The 17,781-nt window shown below is 43.5% G+C and overlaps 1 protein-coding gene across 3 annotated transcripts in view; it reads right to left on the reverse strand.

Annotated features, from left to right (window-relative positions):
* The window catches only part of LOC108802056 (disks large-associated protein 3-like), an 82,297-nt gene extending 65,077 nt beyond the window's left edge, over window positions 1-17,220 (reverse strand). For all 3 annotated transcript variants that reach the window (XM_018573946.1, XM_018573945.1, XM_018573944.1), the window contains exon 1: window positions 16,173-17,220. In XM_018573946.1, coding sequence (XP_018429448.1) covers window positions 16,173-17,168 — 996 coding nt within the window. In that variant the 5' untranslated portion in view covers window positions 17,169-17,220. The remainder of the gene's footprint in view (window positions 1-16,172) is intronic.
* Between the last annotated feature and the right edge of the window lie 561 nt (window positions 17,221-17,781).

Consider the following 17,781-nt stretch of genomic DNA (forward strand, 5'->3'; position numbering starts at 1 on the left):
CCCACATAAAATAAAAGAAAGAGCCCCCTCACCTGCTTGCCATTATGCAGGGAGGCGGCACGAATCTGATCCCTCGTGATTAAGTCAGGTACGGACCGCGTACCTGACTTATGAGAGCAGCCGCTCCTTGCTGTCCTGGCTCCGTTCCTTTCGGTCACAGCTCTGCAGTTCTGAGCCCCGTTCGATGGGATGGATTAGTAAGGTCTGCAGACCTTACTAATCCATCCTTTCGAACGGGGCTCAGAACTGTCAGACCTTACTAATCCATCCTTTCGAACGGGGCTCAGAACTGTCGGAGCTCCAGCCGAAAAGGAACGGAGCCAGGACAGCAAGGAGCAGCTGCTCTCATAAGTCAGGTATGCGATCCGTGACCGTGTGCCTGACTGAATTTCCACTCTCTTTATTTCCACTCACCAAATGCGAGCGGGCGAGGGGAAATTTTGAGCCCTGTCCTAAACCATCCTTCCACAGTTTGGCGCAACCTGACATGCCCACATGCACTACACACACCACAGAATTCTTCTGTTCAAGGTACGTTATTTCACAATCCTTGTGATTCACATTTCTAATTATATGACTTAAGCAGAAGAGTGACGCAACTATTCATTGTTGTATCCTGGCAACTTCCTGCTGTACAATAGACTGTGAAAAGATAATACAAAGAAAGATTTTATCCATTTATAGTATCAGCGTTCCATAATACACGTCTTTTTGCGGAATACATGACTATATTAAAGGGCGTTATTTACTATAGAGGCAGACATTTTATTCATTTGTTCGTTATTGCAGGTTGTGATCTGTGTTTATTGTGCGGTTATTGTGCTTTATTGTCAGGTCAGAAAAATAATATAATATTGTGTAGCTAGCTGATGTTACCCCAGCAGCCTTTGGCTACTACAGGGAGAAGATATATTTCTGTACATAAATACTGTGTCAAAATATGGAACAGACATAATAAAATATATAATCAGCTCAACAACTGTATTTCAGAAAATGTGATAAAAAATACCCAATACACACAATGGGGGGATTTATGAAAACTGGAGCAGAGAGAATCTGAAGCAGTTGCCCATAGTAACTAATCAGCTTCTCTCTTCAGTTTGTTCAGTTAAGGCTGGAAAATGAAAATTTTCCTGTCAACCAGTTTTACCCTTGTAAAAACCTTGGATAGGAATAAAGTTTTTAATGGGAATCTTTAGTCTTATTTTTAAGAACACATGTTAATTTCTTCAACATGTGCTTCAACATGTTAATTTCATTTTAAAAGTTGTATTCGATCATTTTAAATGGTTTCATTAAAATATTACCTAATGATCTTACCACGAAAGTGATTGTTTAAGTACTAAAAACACTATTTTCCCGACTCCCTGTCACAGGAAGCCAGTCTACAGGGATGATGTCCAGCTGCTGTTGAAGTTAGTCCATGTAGACAGGGCGGGGAATTTATCAAAAGTACAAAATACAAATTCTGGAGCAGTAGCCGATAGCAACCAATTAGCTTCTACCTTTCATTTTCAAAGCTTAACTGAACAAACTGAAAAAAGAGAAGCTGATTGGTTACTATAAGCAACTGCTCTAGATTTTGTCTGCTTCAGTTTTCATATATTCCCCCAGTAAGTCATACTAGTAACTTTAGTATTACGGTAGACACACTTTGTGTAGGGATGAAATGCAGTGCACAATAGCAAAAATAGGTGTGACTACATTGTGCTGAACATTGTGTGTGGCTTATAGGGGCATGGTTGAAGAGAATCTGTGCCTGCTTGCAATATACACTAAACACATTTGAGGCATTCCTTCTTTACACAAAATACCTCTTAATTACAGTGTCAGAGGTGGGAGTCTAACAGACACATATACATTATAAGGCAAAGTGTCATGTTTAAATAATTATTATTTTACATATTCTTTCGGCTTGGTAAGGTGTATTTAATGTACAGCATCACCTACAGAGTACAGGAGTATGTAACATACAACATATTGCCTGGAGTGCAGGAGTTAGCAGTATATAATATACAGCACAGCTTACATAGAGCAGTGGTCAGAAATATGTAACAAATTGCCATTTACATTGCTGGTCAGTACGAAAAAGCATATTAGGTCTCCAGGGAAGAAAACAACATCCAATCATGGTTGTCAGTTTGACACTCTTGCAGAATCCTTGAATTTTAGGTGTGTAGGCAGCGGCTGAAAAGACTGAAGAAGATCAGCAATGCTTAGGGATAGCTTAGAGTCCTGGTGCCCAACACAAGGCCTGTATGTGTCCTGCCAGCACCCTATGTGTGGCTGTGGCATCTTCAGCTATACTGGCAGCACTGAATGCCAGCAGAGTCTTGCATGTTGAACACCAGGAAGGCAAGGCAAAAATGGCAACTGCGATTTGCTGTGCAGTCTTCCAGAGAGGCAGTCGAGTGTACTTCCTGTACAGTCCATGTGACAAGGCCAAGTGACTGTGTGGGGTGGGGACTGACATCTGATGTCAGGGCCTGTCAGTCCCTCTCTGCTAGTAGAGAGGGAGTGCTATGGAGCAACAGGAGAATGAAAAGAAAATACAAGTTAGTGTGAGTTTATTTTATTATTTTAAGTATAAAACTACTGTCTGTATTAAACGTCTGTTAAACTCATATTTACCTAGTTAACATGTGTTGCATTTAGGCAGCCTATCCATTTTGAATGGGCTACTATGCACCACAGCACACAAAAAACGTGTGTGGCCCACTATTGTAATGCATGATGTTGGGGTGCCATTCAGAATGCAAAGTACCTCAATGAACTGCACAAAGTGCCATACACTGCAGTGACACATAATGAGCCCTATTTGTTTGTACACACGACAACACACACATGGTTCCTATCTGTGTGTTGTGGTGCACTACAATACTTAGGCATTTGGGTGCAATTGCAAGGTGCATTGGGGTGCTATTCAAAATAATTGGCATTCCCAAGCACATGTTGTTTGTTACTGTGCATTGCAGTAAAGCATATGTTACTACAACTAATTCAGGGCTAATTCAGACTAGTTGCAGTAATCCATACAAGTGCACTAAGTGTACTAAGTGCAGTGCATTGCAGTACTATTTATTGTGAATGGCACCCCAATGCAAATACAAAGTGCACAGCAATTAACAAATGTGAGTAATCTGTGCATTGTGGAGCACTGCATTGCAAAAGATGGTTCAGGTTCATTTTTGCGTGCACCGAGGTGCATTGACAGTATAATCAAAATGAATAGGCTGCCTTAAAGGAGAACTATGGGACAACATTTTTTTTTCCATAGTTCTCCTCAGGGTCACTGGAAAACATATACTGTGTCCTACCTTGACCCAGCTATTGCCCGCTATATGCTGAGAGTGTCGCAGCCAGGACGGATCCCGACAATAATGTCAAGATTCACCCAGCTGGGTGATTGACAGCTGGCTCTGCCTCTCTAGTGGCAGAACCAGCTGTGCCACCCTCCCCCCAGTCAGTGCTAGAGAAACAGAGAGGGGGGTGGGACAGTCACTGATCTCTGCATGGACGTGAATGGGAAGTGAGCCAATCGGCGGTATTTTCTTGCTCACTTCCCGATCAATAGAGCCCTCGTGTGACATTGAAACGACTCTAACTATGGGGATGAGTGTAATTCACTAAGTCCATAGTTCTCCTTTAACTTAGTTCACCTCAATGCATGAACATGTGTTTGCAAAATGCACTGTTTATCTGTTGATTTATATGTCTGCTGTCCATCTTTAATTTAAGAATAGATGCTACTGTGCAACCCTCTGCACATTTTGGGGGACAGCATTTGAGGTCCTTTATATTCACAAAGTTGACCACTGTTGAATTAGAGAATGGGGTCATTGCTTATCACAGTGTAATTGGCAACAAAATTACCTTGCTATTGGATTAACCTATTTGTTTCATTAACCCTTTCGCTGCCAAGCCCTCCGGAACATTTTTCAAATCAGCTGGCCAAGCCATTTTTGCATTTTTTGCTATTTTTTCCTATTGATTTGATTTTCAACTGCTGCGTTGCTAGCGTTTGTAAAAGACCCCCCAAACCATTTTTCTGAAAGCGCAGGCCCGGTAGAATAAGTTAAATATCAATGATATTTAACGATCCCCCGCTCGGCCACGCTACAGAGCCGCTGTCATCCAAAAACTGACAGGATGACAGCGGCTCCGATCACTACGCCGCTCGGCCATCCTGAATTGCGGCCAGCCACCGCTTGCTCCCATGAGCAAGCTTATAGTAGACCATGAGCTTATAGTAGAACTGTAAATGCCAGGTCCGTACGGCATACTGAGCTGGCCAGGCAGAAGCACTTTTGTAGCTCCGTATGCCGTACGTCCTTGGCAGCGAAAGGGTTAAACAAAATTGAAATCTCTAATAAGAAACATAAGCGGACTGGGAGGGGGGCCTCTTTAAGACGTCCACGGCAGCGATCACACCTCTCAGCACTCCCTCTCTCTCCTCCCAGCCGCTGCAGCTTCAGAGCGGCCGGGAGGAGAGAGGGAGCGCTGACAGATGTGATCAGAGCCGCCTCTCTGAGTGCTCGCTTCGGCTCCTCAGCAGGCACGTGCAGCTTCCTCAGTCCACTTCACTTGCTACGGGCACCATTGGCCGGCTGACACTGCAGGAGAGCCGGTGTTCTATCGAAACTTTCAACTCGTTGAGCTCTCCAACAACCTGACTTCGGTTTAGTTAGAAGTAAGAGGATTGGCCGAGAAGGCTCTACTGCACATGCGCCACTGCATTTCACTATACACATACTACACAGCAATAAAGTATTAAAATGAACTAGGGTCAGAGTGGGAACAGAAGGGATGTGGGGGAGAGTGGTAGCAAAAAGGAGATACGGGAGCAGAGGGGATGTGGGGGAGAGTGGGAACTCAACTCCCATGCTGAAATCCTCCACATCTGCCCCTCCTAAGACCCTCCACATCATTGTTGTGTAATGAATTGCTGGGAATTGTAGTCCTCTATAGCTGATGTACTCGGTCTAGAAAAAATGGTATCGGTGGATCTCTACTCCCGTCCATGCCCGTACCGACGTACAGACATGTATTAATATGGATGGGAGGCCAAGTTAATTGACTACAAGTGCGGTGCCTAGGCAGCTGTTTTAGGGGGAGGATTGGCACAAAAATGCACCTTCGCCTGTGTAGGCAAAAATACTTGCACCAGCCCTGACTAGAGGGATCACTGGCAGTTGAAGGAATGTCCTGATTTTGCTATATGGACCTTTAGTTAGACCTAATTTATAATATAGTGTCTGCTTCTAAAGGGGTGACCAGTTCTGGAAAGCTCTCACAAAAAATATTGATAAGATAAAATAAGTTCGAAGACGGCCAAAGACAGTATGGGGAATAAAACATATCAGTAAAGACTGGAGGAACCTTATATTTACAGTCATCAGGAAATAAGGGAAGAATGACTGAAACCTTTAAATACATGAAGGCTGTGAATAAGATTCAGAAGGGCAGTATTTTCAATATAAAGCTAAGATCAAGAACATGGGGCACCCTCTCAGCCTAGTAGGAGCAAAGTTTAAAACTAGCCTTCTAAAGTATTATTTCACCAAAAGAGTAGTTTTAATGTTGTTTGTTTTAGCACAGCTTCAGGGCCATTATAATATTATGTACAGTATAACAACATATAAAAAGGGAAATATTTTTAGTTATCTATGCCTGTAACAGTTTTGATGGCAGAAAACATTGTAGGATACGGAGTATGGGCTTGTTGCCCCGATGAACAATAGTAAGCAGATTGTGAGGAAAGCAATCAAAAGTTTTATTTAGCCAACACACATGTTAAAACAACCATTTTAATGTCCGGTGCCAAGCAATAGTTAGAAGCGTGTAATTGCATTAGAACAGTGAACTTCGGGCCTGTACCTTTCATGAGCAGAACTGAAAACATCAATTTTGGTGAATTTAAAGAAACGGAAGTATCATTACAGGACAGCTGCTATGTCTGCAACGGCTCTCACCAGACAAAGCATTTAACAAAGCAGGCTGTTAAACTATTTTATCAAATTTATTTTATTAGCTAAAATGTGAGGTTAAATCATCACAATTTTTGAACCTGTCACTTCAACTGGCTGTATATTTAAGCATTGTCAACTGCACACACTTGATGCATATAGAGGCAGGTGTAGATACAGAATGCATTCACACATGAACAAACAGAATCTTTTGCATGAAGGCTGTTCATCTTTTCCCTAATTAAATAACCATGATTTCCACTGCAGTTTTAAGGACAAATAACTTGGTTGACAGACACCAGAAACAGAGAAAGAGACAACTTCCAGGTGCCTATACGCAATCTTGACTTGAATATGTATTGGTCGGGTCTTTAGGGGAACCAAGGCTGGAAAAAAATTGTATGCTGCCCTTAAGGTGCCCACACACGCGATAATCGTACGATAATCGTGGGAAATCCCACGATCGTGCGATTATCGTAAGGTGTGTGGAAGCCGTGCGACCTCTACTACTGTAAGGTCGCACAACTTTTATCTTAGGAACATGTTCGAAAACCCCCCGAGCATCGTACGATGTTCGGCGTATGTGTAGCATGTTCGTAAGATAAAAGCCGGACGGGCCGGTGTGCGCAAGCCGGACGGGCTCGTTCGGCATTGCGGTCATCGGAAGCCCGCCCCTCAGGGGGGCGCGACTTGCGATCACCGCAAGTACAATCTGCCTGTCCAAGATAGGCAGATCGTACGTTTTTTAAATTACCTTACAACCATCTTGCGATGGTTGTAAGGTGTGTGCCCAGCCTTACTGACCTTTTTCAGAAAATTCTAATTGCCTGAATGTCTCCAGCTGCAGTACTAAATCTCTGACCTAAAACAAGATGCAGCAAGTTAAGCCATAGCAAGGTTAGAACTTCTAATCTTCTAATCATGCCTGCTCAAAGTCAGTGACATAGAAAGTATTGAAGTTTTGGACCAACAGTACAGCCAGGTTACTAGCAATTTCAAAAGAAGTCAGCAATCGCAGGCTGCATATTTAACTTTAAACTAAACCTCCTGGGATCCCCCTGCACCTGTAATGGCATATTTCACACTGCATTGTTCATCCTTCCTAGTTATCTTCCTTCTTTCACACTTTTTAAGAGTATCGATTACCTGCCACAAGGGGTGTATCTACCTCAAGGCAAACTAGGCACTTTCCAGGAGGGAGGCAGAAAATACTGCCCCAAACCAATGAGGCGGAGATGGCCGGACTTACCTTGGGGCATATTGAGCACTTGCACGGTGGGCCGAGGCTGGGCAGCACAGAATCAGGGATAATTCTGGGGAAACTAGGCAGCCGCAAGGCCCTAAAAGCGGCTGCCTAATTAGAGAGCTGCGGAGGGGAGGGTCCAGTGAGATGCGGCCTGGCTGGCTTTGTACAGGGGGTGGTGGAGAAGCAGCAGGTGGCTCGGGGCTGGCCATGGCATGTGATCTGATGGTGGGATGTCCCAGAAGCAGGCTGGGGGACTGCAATGTATCCTGTTGGTACTGATGGAACTTCGGGCTGCCGGTAAGAAGAGCAGCACATGTATGCAGGGAAAGGGACTCTGCACAGTCCTAATGAGACCCTGCACAGTCCACCATAGACCCTGCACAGCCCACCATAGACCCTGCACAGCCCACCATAGACCCTGCACAGCCCACCATAGACCCTGCACAGCCCACCATAGACCCTGCACAGCCCACCATAAACCCTGCACAGCTCTCCTGAGACCCCATACAGCCAACCATGGACCATGCACAGCTCTCCGGAGACCTCGTGTGTGCTTTTTTTCAGTGACTGACAGGTTGCGCAAAATGTCCTAAACAGGAAGGGGTGGGGCAAATTTAGACTGAGGGGGGTGCCCGCGTTTAGTCTTGCCTAGGACAGCACAAAACCAAAATACACCACTGCCTGCCACCCAGGCCCCTGGTTGCACAAAACAAGGCATTCCATGTAGTATTAAAGACATTCCCACTTCAACAGGAAAATGGATTAGGGTTGGGACTATTTTTTCTGATCGCTAATTTTTTTTTTAATGTGGCATTATCTCCGTATTAGGTATTCATAAAAATGCCCTGATACTAAGTGCTGATACCGGAGCTTTAAATTTTTTAATTGACTCCGATGCTGTAAATAGGTGCCGCAGTGCACAGGAAGGCTGCCGAGGTCCACAGCAGGATCCTAGCATCCTTCCTGTGAATCACGGTGCCTGTTTACAACTGGTGACAAATTGTTGAGTACGTTTGTCGTTTGTTTTGCTTGACCGATTTGGTGCAGCGACGCATGGGGTTTCTCAGCTGCCATTGGGATGTGCGGGATCCCTTGTGTGTTTCTGTGCTTTTAAGGAGGTTAGGCTTCCTCCTGACAAATCTGCACCCAATTTGAAATCTTCTGCCCCCATGTGCTCCAAGATGGAGACTCTCATAGTTTAGAGTTAGGACCGCACTATAAGAGGTGCCTTGGCGCGGCAGTGCGGCTTTCACATCCTCTTCAGAAGACGTGTATCCAAACCTCTGTTATTATCCTTAGTGGTGAGACAAGTTGTTTTACATGCTGGTTTGTGAGTGTGCCATGATGCCTTTCTACTGTTTTACTGTTTACAGCACTAGCCGCAAATCTACTCCTTCCTGTGGAAGCACACGGCCGTACCTGTCCGCAAGACCCCCGGTTTAGACCCCACAAAGCACACCATAGACCCTGCATCACACACCATAGACCCTGCACAGCCCACCATAGACCCCACACAGCCCACCATAAACCCTGCACAGCCCACCCTAGACCCTGCACAGCCCACCCTAGACCCTGCACAGCCCACCATAGACCCCACACAGCCCACCCTACACCCTGCACAGCCCACCCTACACCCTGCACAGCCCACCCTAGACCCCGCACAGCACACCATAGACTATGCACAGCCCACCTGAGACCCCACACAGTTCACTATAGACCTTGCACAGCCTACTTGAGACCCTGCAAAGCCCACCATAGACCCCGCACAGCATCCTGAGATCTCGCACAGCCTCCTGAGACCCAGTATAGCCATCCGAGACCCCACACAGCTTCCTGAGACCCTGCACAGCCGAACCGAGACCCCGCACAGCCCACCATAGAACCTGTGCAGCCAACCATTGACCCTGCACAGCCCACTTGAGACCCCACACAGCCCACCATAGACCCTGCACAGCCCACCATAGACCCCACACAGCCTCCTGAGACCTTGCACAGCCATCTGAGACCCTGCACAGCCCCCTGAGACCCCACACAGCCACCTGAGACCCAGCACAGCCATCTGAGATCCCACATAGCCTCCTGAGACCCTGCACAGCCACCTGAGACCTCACAGAGCCACCAGAGACCCCACACAGTCACCTGAGACCCCACACAGCCCAAGTGAGATGTTTCACAGCCATCCTGACACCCCGCACAGCCTCCTGAGAACCAGCACAGCCACCTGAGGCCCGGACAAGCCCTTCTAGGACTCCACACAGCCTCCTGAGACCCCACACAGCCCCCTGAGACCCCTCACAGAAACCAAAGACCCCACACTGACCTCCTGAGATCCTCCACTAGAGACATCAGGCCGGGACCCTGGAGCAGCACAGAGTATGTAGCATCATATTATTCTGCATTGATGTATAATACATTGCTGGGATTTATAGTCCACTATAGCCAGTTACCATTCGGCATTGCTGTATAATGTATCGCTACGATTTGTAGTCCTCTCTAGCTGATGGTATTATTCTGCATTGCTGTATAATGTATTGCTGGTATTTTTAGTCCTCTATAGCTGGTGGTATTCTTCATTGCTGCATAATGTATTGCTGAGATTTGTAGTCCCTCTACAGCTTGGAGTTAGTGGCAGAACTATCAGGGGTGCTGCATTTGCAGCTGGGACTGGGCCCCAGCTCTCCACCACTGCCCTAAAATCATTAGTCTGTATTGTTTTAAAAAGACTGTCACATGACACTGTCACATGATAAAAAAAAGTATCAGTAGTTGGCATCGGTGAGTACTTGAGGAAAAGTATCGGTAAAGAAGAACTCCAGTTAAAAATGTTTTCAACCCTTGCAGTGGGGCTACCCCCACAATGCAAGGGTTAAGTGCTCTTTTTTTGTCTAGGTGCTAAAGACGTTCCAGACACCGGTCTAAGAACAACTCAGCAAGTCGGCTCAGATGGCCTGGTGAGTATAACTTTTCTTTTAAGCAACTAGACACAAACAAGCACCTAACGCTTGCAGTGCAGGGGTAGTTAATAAAAAAATTTCTTGGACTCCTTCAATATATTCAAAGTACTTTACTTTGCAGTAGGGTGGGTTAGTGGCTAATACTGCTGTTTTGCTGTGCTGTGCTGTAAGCTACAGTTTCATCCCCATCAGGGATGAGTGGCAACCATCCCAGAGGAGGACTACTCGGGAGAAACATAAGCTCAGGGTCCAACGTAAGTATATGTAGCACGCTAGGAGCGCAGGATGGAGGTGAGGGGAGAAGAAAATAAGAGAGGGAGGTAACACGGACAAAGGAAAAGTATACGTAAGAAAAGAAAAGGGAGGAAAAGGAGATCTCCACTAGGTGATGGTCCAAACCCCCGGAGTCCGAGTAGAAAAAGGGAAAATAATCCAGATCAGGAGCATAATGTAGTAAAGAGGAGAACTAAGGTTGAAGAGTAAATTCGGTCTAGTAGAACCACATCCTACAGTGTTTATCTTGTAAACCCCTACTAGACAAGACAAGATCCTCCATATGCTCCACCTCACCAACTTTGTGAAGCCACATGGACACCGCGGGTGTTTTTTGTCTGTCTTCCATAATTCCGGAATGCAGCACCTTGCTGCATTCAGTAGGTACGGAAGAATCAATTTCTTATAGGATTTTCCAGGAAAGGAGTTATGGTGAAGGAGGAAATAGGCTGGACCCCAAGGGATCTCCCTATCTGTGAATTTGCCAAGTAAGGACTTAACAGAGAACCAAAAAGTAGTCATCTTAGGGCAGGTCCCAAAGATGTGTAGGAGGTCACCTGGCGATTCATTGCACCTCCAACAGCAATTTGGGACAGAGGGAAACATTGAATGTAGAACCTGGGGATTTCTGTACCACCTAGTTAACAGCTTGAATCCTGATTCCTGAAAACGCATATGAAACGAGGACTTAAAGGTAAGACCAAGCCTCATGCACTGTTTATTCTTTTTTGCTTTCATTTTCATACACAATCAAAGCCACGACAGTTGGATAACTGCCTTCCCAAACACAGTCATTTTTTGCATAGTTGTTCATAGATAACATCCTTGTTAAAGCGCTACTAATTATATATGTGTGTGTGTGTGTGTGTGTGTGTGTGTGTAACGGTGTTCGGCTCACTTCACTTCTGATCGGTCATTCACTCGGCTGCCCTCGGCAGCTTTGTGAATAGACCCCATAGAGTTGTCCCCAGAACAAAAGGTAAGGACAAATCACCCAATATGGACATGTAATACAGGGACAGCTGTCTAAGAAAGGATTTCCCCTCACTTTTAGAGATTTCCCTTAACTTCTTATTGCACCTGAGGAATTGACAGGGAAATGTTACCAATAGTATACAGGCAGCAAAGAAAGTAGCATGATAGGAGTTTTTAACTCACCCCTACCCTATCCCCACCTAAAACAATTTTTGGCCATACATACACTTTAAACTATGCCAATTACAGTTTGCCAAGCTTTAGAATACTTTTAAAAAGTACTTAAGGTCAAAGAAGATGCACAGAGCAGGCATATTGTAATTACGTAATTACATCGTGGATACGGTCCATCATGTTTACCCTCTGTGTGTGAGAGTTTTATGTGTTTGATTCAGAGGAGGGCAAAAGATACAAGCAAAGCATAGGCCAATTTGCTGAAAGATGATAAAAAAGAGTGTAAACAATTTCCTTCTGACCCCATACTGACGATCAGATAAATCTCTGGATCAATCTCCTGTCAAATTTCTGATTTCCCATAGTCTGGTATATTATGCTGACTGAAGAAGATATCTAAATGTTTTTTTTAATTTCTAAACACTCTCAGCTAATATTACTTGGTGGAGAAAATAGTTCTACATTCTCACTGCTCACAGTAAAGCCCCCCTTTCTCGGTTTATGATTAAACCTATTTTCGTCCAATCTTAAATTATTGTCACTTGTATTCTTCAGGGACCTTAGAGTAAAAAGGTTATTACAGTTTATATAATCACCTTACATTTTTGTACATTGTGGTATATTGTGATCATATCCCCCTTAAGCGCTTTTTCTTTAGAGTCAATAAATATCATCTTTATAAGCATTCCTCATAATGGAGGTCCTCCCACACCCTTTAGTTAATTATTTCGACATGTGTGATTTAGAATAATTTCAAATAATTTCAAATAATCCATGTGTGATACCACAACAATATAATATATAAAAACACAGAAAGTTCAGAAAATCTTCACACTGAAACACTTTACTAAACATACACATCTATGCAAGCATACATAAAACTCCATATACTGCCAGTTACTGCAAACGCATATCTGTAACATTCATGCTATACTAAGCATGCATGCACATGCACCCATTAGCATTAATAATCAACCAGTTTGTGTAGTCTAGTCACAACCGTACATGCATACGTTAGTGGGCGAGATCTGGAAAAAGATATAAAAACACCTACAGGACACAATACCCCCTGTACAATCAAGTGATATTTCATTGCACCTGACCCCACACAAGGTTGCTGTGTATTCTACTGTAATATTCACTAACTGAATTAACATTTGTGTATTTTGAATTCTGTGCATTTCACAGGCTCAGCAATGTGCCCTCTCTCCCACTCTCTTGCAACTAATAGACCGTAGAAAATGTCAAAGTTATATTTGCATATTTCATATACATTGATTGCATTATAGCTGAATAAAGATTAATCTGCTTATTGCTAAGCGTTAAACACAGAGCTTTGGAGCTTGCATATAAATTACTAGAATTACAGTTTTCTTCAGCATACAAAAAAGAGATAACTAAGGTCAGAAACTAAACTGTCAGCAATATACTATTCATTGTAAATATGAATACATTTTAAAATTTGATTTTTAAAGGTCTATATGAGCCACATTTGCAGATTTTCTGACTGAAGAGGTCAATAATAAAGTCAACAGCATGAAAGCAATAACTATGAAGAAATCAAGGGCAGGGTAGTAAGTTAAAATGCATTAGCAACATCTCAACAGCAAATTAGCAACACAATTTACTAACATTAATGATTTAAAGTGAATTTGAAGTAGCTAAATCTCTACCAACAGCAGACCTAAAGATGGCAGCATGTCAACCAGTCATGCTCTAGTATGCAAATATCAACCAACCTTCCTGAAGGAAAACCTGGTCTGGACCGTGGGGTGTAATTACAGATCGTGGGGAGCCATAGTTAAATTTGAATATGCCCCCCCGTGACCTTCCTACTGTCATTGATCTTAACAAAAAGTATGTCTATAATGTCTATAACAGGGAGAGGTGAAAGGACAGCTGTCTTTATAGCTTATATAGCTTATAAAGACAGCTATATAGCTTATATAGCTTTATAGCTGTCTTTATAGTCAATACATTGCTAGGGACCAGAGCTGTGGACAGAAGTTGTCGGGGGAGAAGGAGGAGCATCAACCCAAAGAAATAATGTTTAAACTTTTTTTTCCAGCTAACTACTCTGTCTTCAATAGCTCACCAGTCTTTCTTAGGATCTCAGATTCTCAGCCTTCCCACCTCTTCCACCAGCACGGCAAGCAAGCTGTGAAGAGGTTGTTTAGTTGTAAGTTAAAAAAACAAGAGTTGTAGTAGATAATTACAATAGATTATATTATGACATAATTGTTAGTACTCCTGCACACAATTAAACTATGGGCTTTTTTTTTTTGCAGTACTACTAACAGCTATCTTGTCAGTTTTTGCCTTAGGCAATGCTCTAGGATTTCCTACAGTGTGCAATAGACTGAATTAGTCATACAGGGTTCATTTCAGTGCTGGCTGGGATGACTAGGAGCTCTGAGTGAAATAAATCTTTACTGCTTAGACAGCAAAACAGATTCTCCTTTTCCTGCATAGGAGGATTTGTGATTCGTAACAACAAGGTCTCCTCCTGTATGTCTAATGTCATCTGTTCGTTACTGTACATATCACAGGGGTACAGGGTCAGTATCAACAGCAATGTCTGCAATCCTTGATAACATTGATGGATATGTGTTATCTTCCCATGCACACAGATTGTTTAATTTGCCTCAAAAGCTCATTAATAGGGTCCCTTTCCACCGCCAGGTCCTATGATTCTGCCACTGACTTGACTTCACTCAACTCCCGCTAAACACTACTGGCCCATTGTTGTAATGTGCAGCCTCCCTGGTTAATAGGGCATTGCTGGAGGTGGGAGGGGCAGCTCCAGGTTCTTGAGCAGTAATGCCGGTTGATATTTGTATACTGGAGCATTCCAGAGATTTGTAGAGCTTAGGTACTCAACAGGTGATGTGTACACTCCACAAGGCCAACAGTCTACAAACTGTATTGTCACAGGTTAACTTTAATATGCTTTTGACATTTTCTTGTAATCTCCAGATGAATAATATGCCAACTAGGAAGGTTTCTTTTAGACACTGACTCATCATGAATTTCATTGCAGATCCAAATAAGTCAACCGTATACAGCTAAGTGAAGAAAAACATAGCATACAACCAGCCAGTTAGCATCAGCAAGGGATTTTATTATATTATCTGTTGCTTCTGCTGACTGCTTATTGTTACTATAACAAAGCATTATGGCAACTGAGTTCATTCACTTAGCATTCACATGTCAAGTGAGAGAAGTAGAATCTGGACTGTACTGAACAAAAAGATTCTAAAAAAGAGTTAAAGACCAATTAAATTCACACCTTTTTCCACTTTATAGTAGATAAATGATCAGTGACTGATGTTTGCTTGAAAATGCCTTAAACACCTTTTTCTTTCAGTGAAAATGCTTCTTCCTGCCTCACACTACAATTCTCTATGCTGGCATAACTGGGTAACAGCCGCACCCATCATCACAAGTGCAGAAGAAGAGAGAGGGTGTGTCTGATCAGGTCTGTCACTGAATACTGATTAGTAGACATGTGCACTGCCAAAAAATTCGTTTCGTTTTAAATTCGGATTTATGAGAGCACAGGGTCTAACTCTAATGGACTGCAGAGTAATACTTACCAGGGGTGGCCAAACTCCGGCCCTCCAGCTGTGGTGAAACTACAAATCTCATGAAGCATCTCTCTCCGGGAGTCATGTCTGTGGCTGTGAGAATTTTGCAAAGCCTCATGGGATCCGTAGTTCCACCACAGCTGGAGGGCCGCAGTTTGGCCATCCCTGACTTAGACAAACTGCACAACTGCTGCCAACTGCTGTAACAGTAAATTAAAGTGGCATTAAACCCTCAGATTTTTTAACATAAACCAATACTGTAATGTGTGCCTTACTGTAATCCATGGTAGTTTCCCTTCTCTTTGCTGCTCTTCCTTTTAAATCTGTATCTGTTCTCATGCTGGGCAGAACTTCTGTTTTGCAGCAGACTGCCTTGTCTCTGAAATGGATACATGGTGTCTGTGTATACGTTTCTATAGGCTTGTAACCTTAGCCAGCACTACAGGAAGAGGCCCTGAGCTGCAAAGGGAAGTTCTCCCCAACCATGAGAAGACATGAGGATTTAAAAGGAAGAGCAGCAAAGAGAAGGGAAACTACCATGGATTACAGTAAGGCACACATTACAGTATTGGTTTATGTTAAAAAATCTGAGGGTTTAATGTCACTTTAAAGGTAAGACTATGAAAATAGAGGTTGTGAGTATAATCTCAATCTGAATGCATATCTATTTCTGTGACTTTATCTGTGCTTAAAAAAACCCCAAATAAAACAGTTGATGTACATATCAAAGGCCATTTCTTGAGTTTTAATGAATGTTCCAAAATATTGATAACCTTTAAAGTTATTCACGATCCTATTCATAGGCTGAATTTATTGCTTAAATTAAATCTGTTGTAGTTCACAAATGGCCATATGTTCATTTTTGCATGCACCTCTAAATCTCTGATAGAAATATGATTGACCTTTTAAAAAATAAAAACTATAGTAAAAAGTGTAAACATTCGATGTAGGCTTATAAAAATTTGTTTTTCACTGAGAATGCATCATTTATTCCTACCTGCAGGTAATGGTATCCTCGCTCTTTCCCCTTGGCCTCCTGAAGCATCAGCATCTTGTCTTGATGATGGCTGCCTGAGCTTGGATATGCTTCCCGTGCTTGACTGACGGTCATTGTGTGCCATGTGCTCCTTTTAAGCGTTTGCCCATCTAGGGACATTGACATCCCAGCACAGGCCAAGCATTTTCCCTCCCCGCCTCCACCCTTTAGACTCTTTAAGGTTAAGTCTCTGAAGGCACTTTCAGGAGTGTCCACTCCATAGGGAGCTCCATGCTCCATGGCATGACGTGCCGACACCAGAAAACTGCTGTCGCTGTCAAGGTTATCATCAGAGCTCCACCACCCTGCCATCTTTGATCGGTGCTTAGGATCTGACTTGCGGTCTTTGCTTTTGCTTCTCTTACTGTGCCGAGGCTGGGAGTGCTGGTAGCCATCTCCTCCACGTCCCTCATATCTGGTGCCATTGTATTCCCTCTTAGAGGGTGTCTCCAGCGAGTGGGATTTAGCAAACAGCTTTTGTACTGAGTGCACTAGGTGGCGAATACGGCTTGGGCTCTCACTACGCTGCTCTGTGGTGCTGGTACGTTGGTACTGCAAGGTGTGGAAGCCATCATGATGCAGGGGCAGCTGTTTCTCAAACTGGTCCAAAAGTGTAGGGGGCAAGCGGTTGATCTTGCTGGAGTTGTGAGCAATAGCGGCCATACATTCATCGCAGTCAAACTGTTGGGGGTTGTGGTGCATTCTGGGGTAAGTACCACCACTGGAGGACCGTGGCTCAGGCATACTCACAGGACCACCAGGACAATCTTGTGTCACAGCAGCACTCCGAGGAGGACAATAGTGCAGATCAAGGGAACAAGATTCAGAGGCGCTGCGAGGATAGGACTTGTGGAAATCTGGGATGTGATGAGGGAAATCCAATGCTCTCTCTCTGATTTCGGGGATGCAGTGACATGGAGGCTGTGACTGGCTGCCTTCCCCATGGTAACCTTTCATCCTGTTAATACTGAACAGACGGCATCTTTCCTGCCATTCCCAGCTTTCTGGGTCTACCTGAAATAACAAAAAAATAGATACACCTAAGTCATAATAGCTTAAGAAAGGCACAATTTGTTTATAAAATGTAAAAGTGTGTGATGAAAAACAAAATTACAATTTTAACAGTAAATTGAGACTCACTGCCATCAAAATTGTTGCCATTGCAAGAATACATTCTTTGCCATGTCTCCGAATGTTACTAAAATGACTCCTACTCAAATAAATAGCCATATTTAAAATATCCCTGAAGCCCTGGCACACTGTCCTTACTGTTAGTAATGCTTTATAAAGTATCTATAAGAAGAGGAAATTTTTGTGTGTGTGTGACATCCTGCCAAATGCAGCATTTAATACTGTTTTTCTTGCCGGAGTCTTTAAACATCCTAGAAAATTGGCTTTTCCATAATAGATCTCTTTCTGTTCTAACACAAGGCAGAAAGGGTATGGAATGTGAGTGAGCAGCAATGTAGCTGTCTATCTCATATTTTACAATGCTTGTCTTGTAATTCTACCCTAATTGGGGCCTTTAGTCAAGCAAAATGACTATTCAGCCTTATCTCAGCAATTTTGC

Source organism: Nanorana parkeri, unplaced genomic scaffold (genome assembly GCF_000935625.1).
Source record: "Nanorana parkeri isolate BGI_ZX_2015 unplaced genomic scaffold, ASM93562v1 scaffold2632, whole genome shotgun sequence".
Taxonomy (NCBI): domain Eukaryota; kingdom Metazoa; phylum Chordata; class Amphibia; order Anura; family Dicroglossidae; genus Nanorana; species Nanorana parkeri.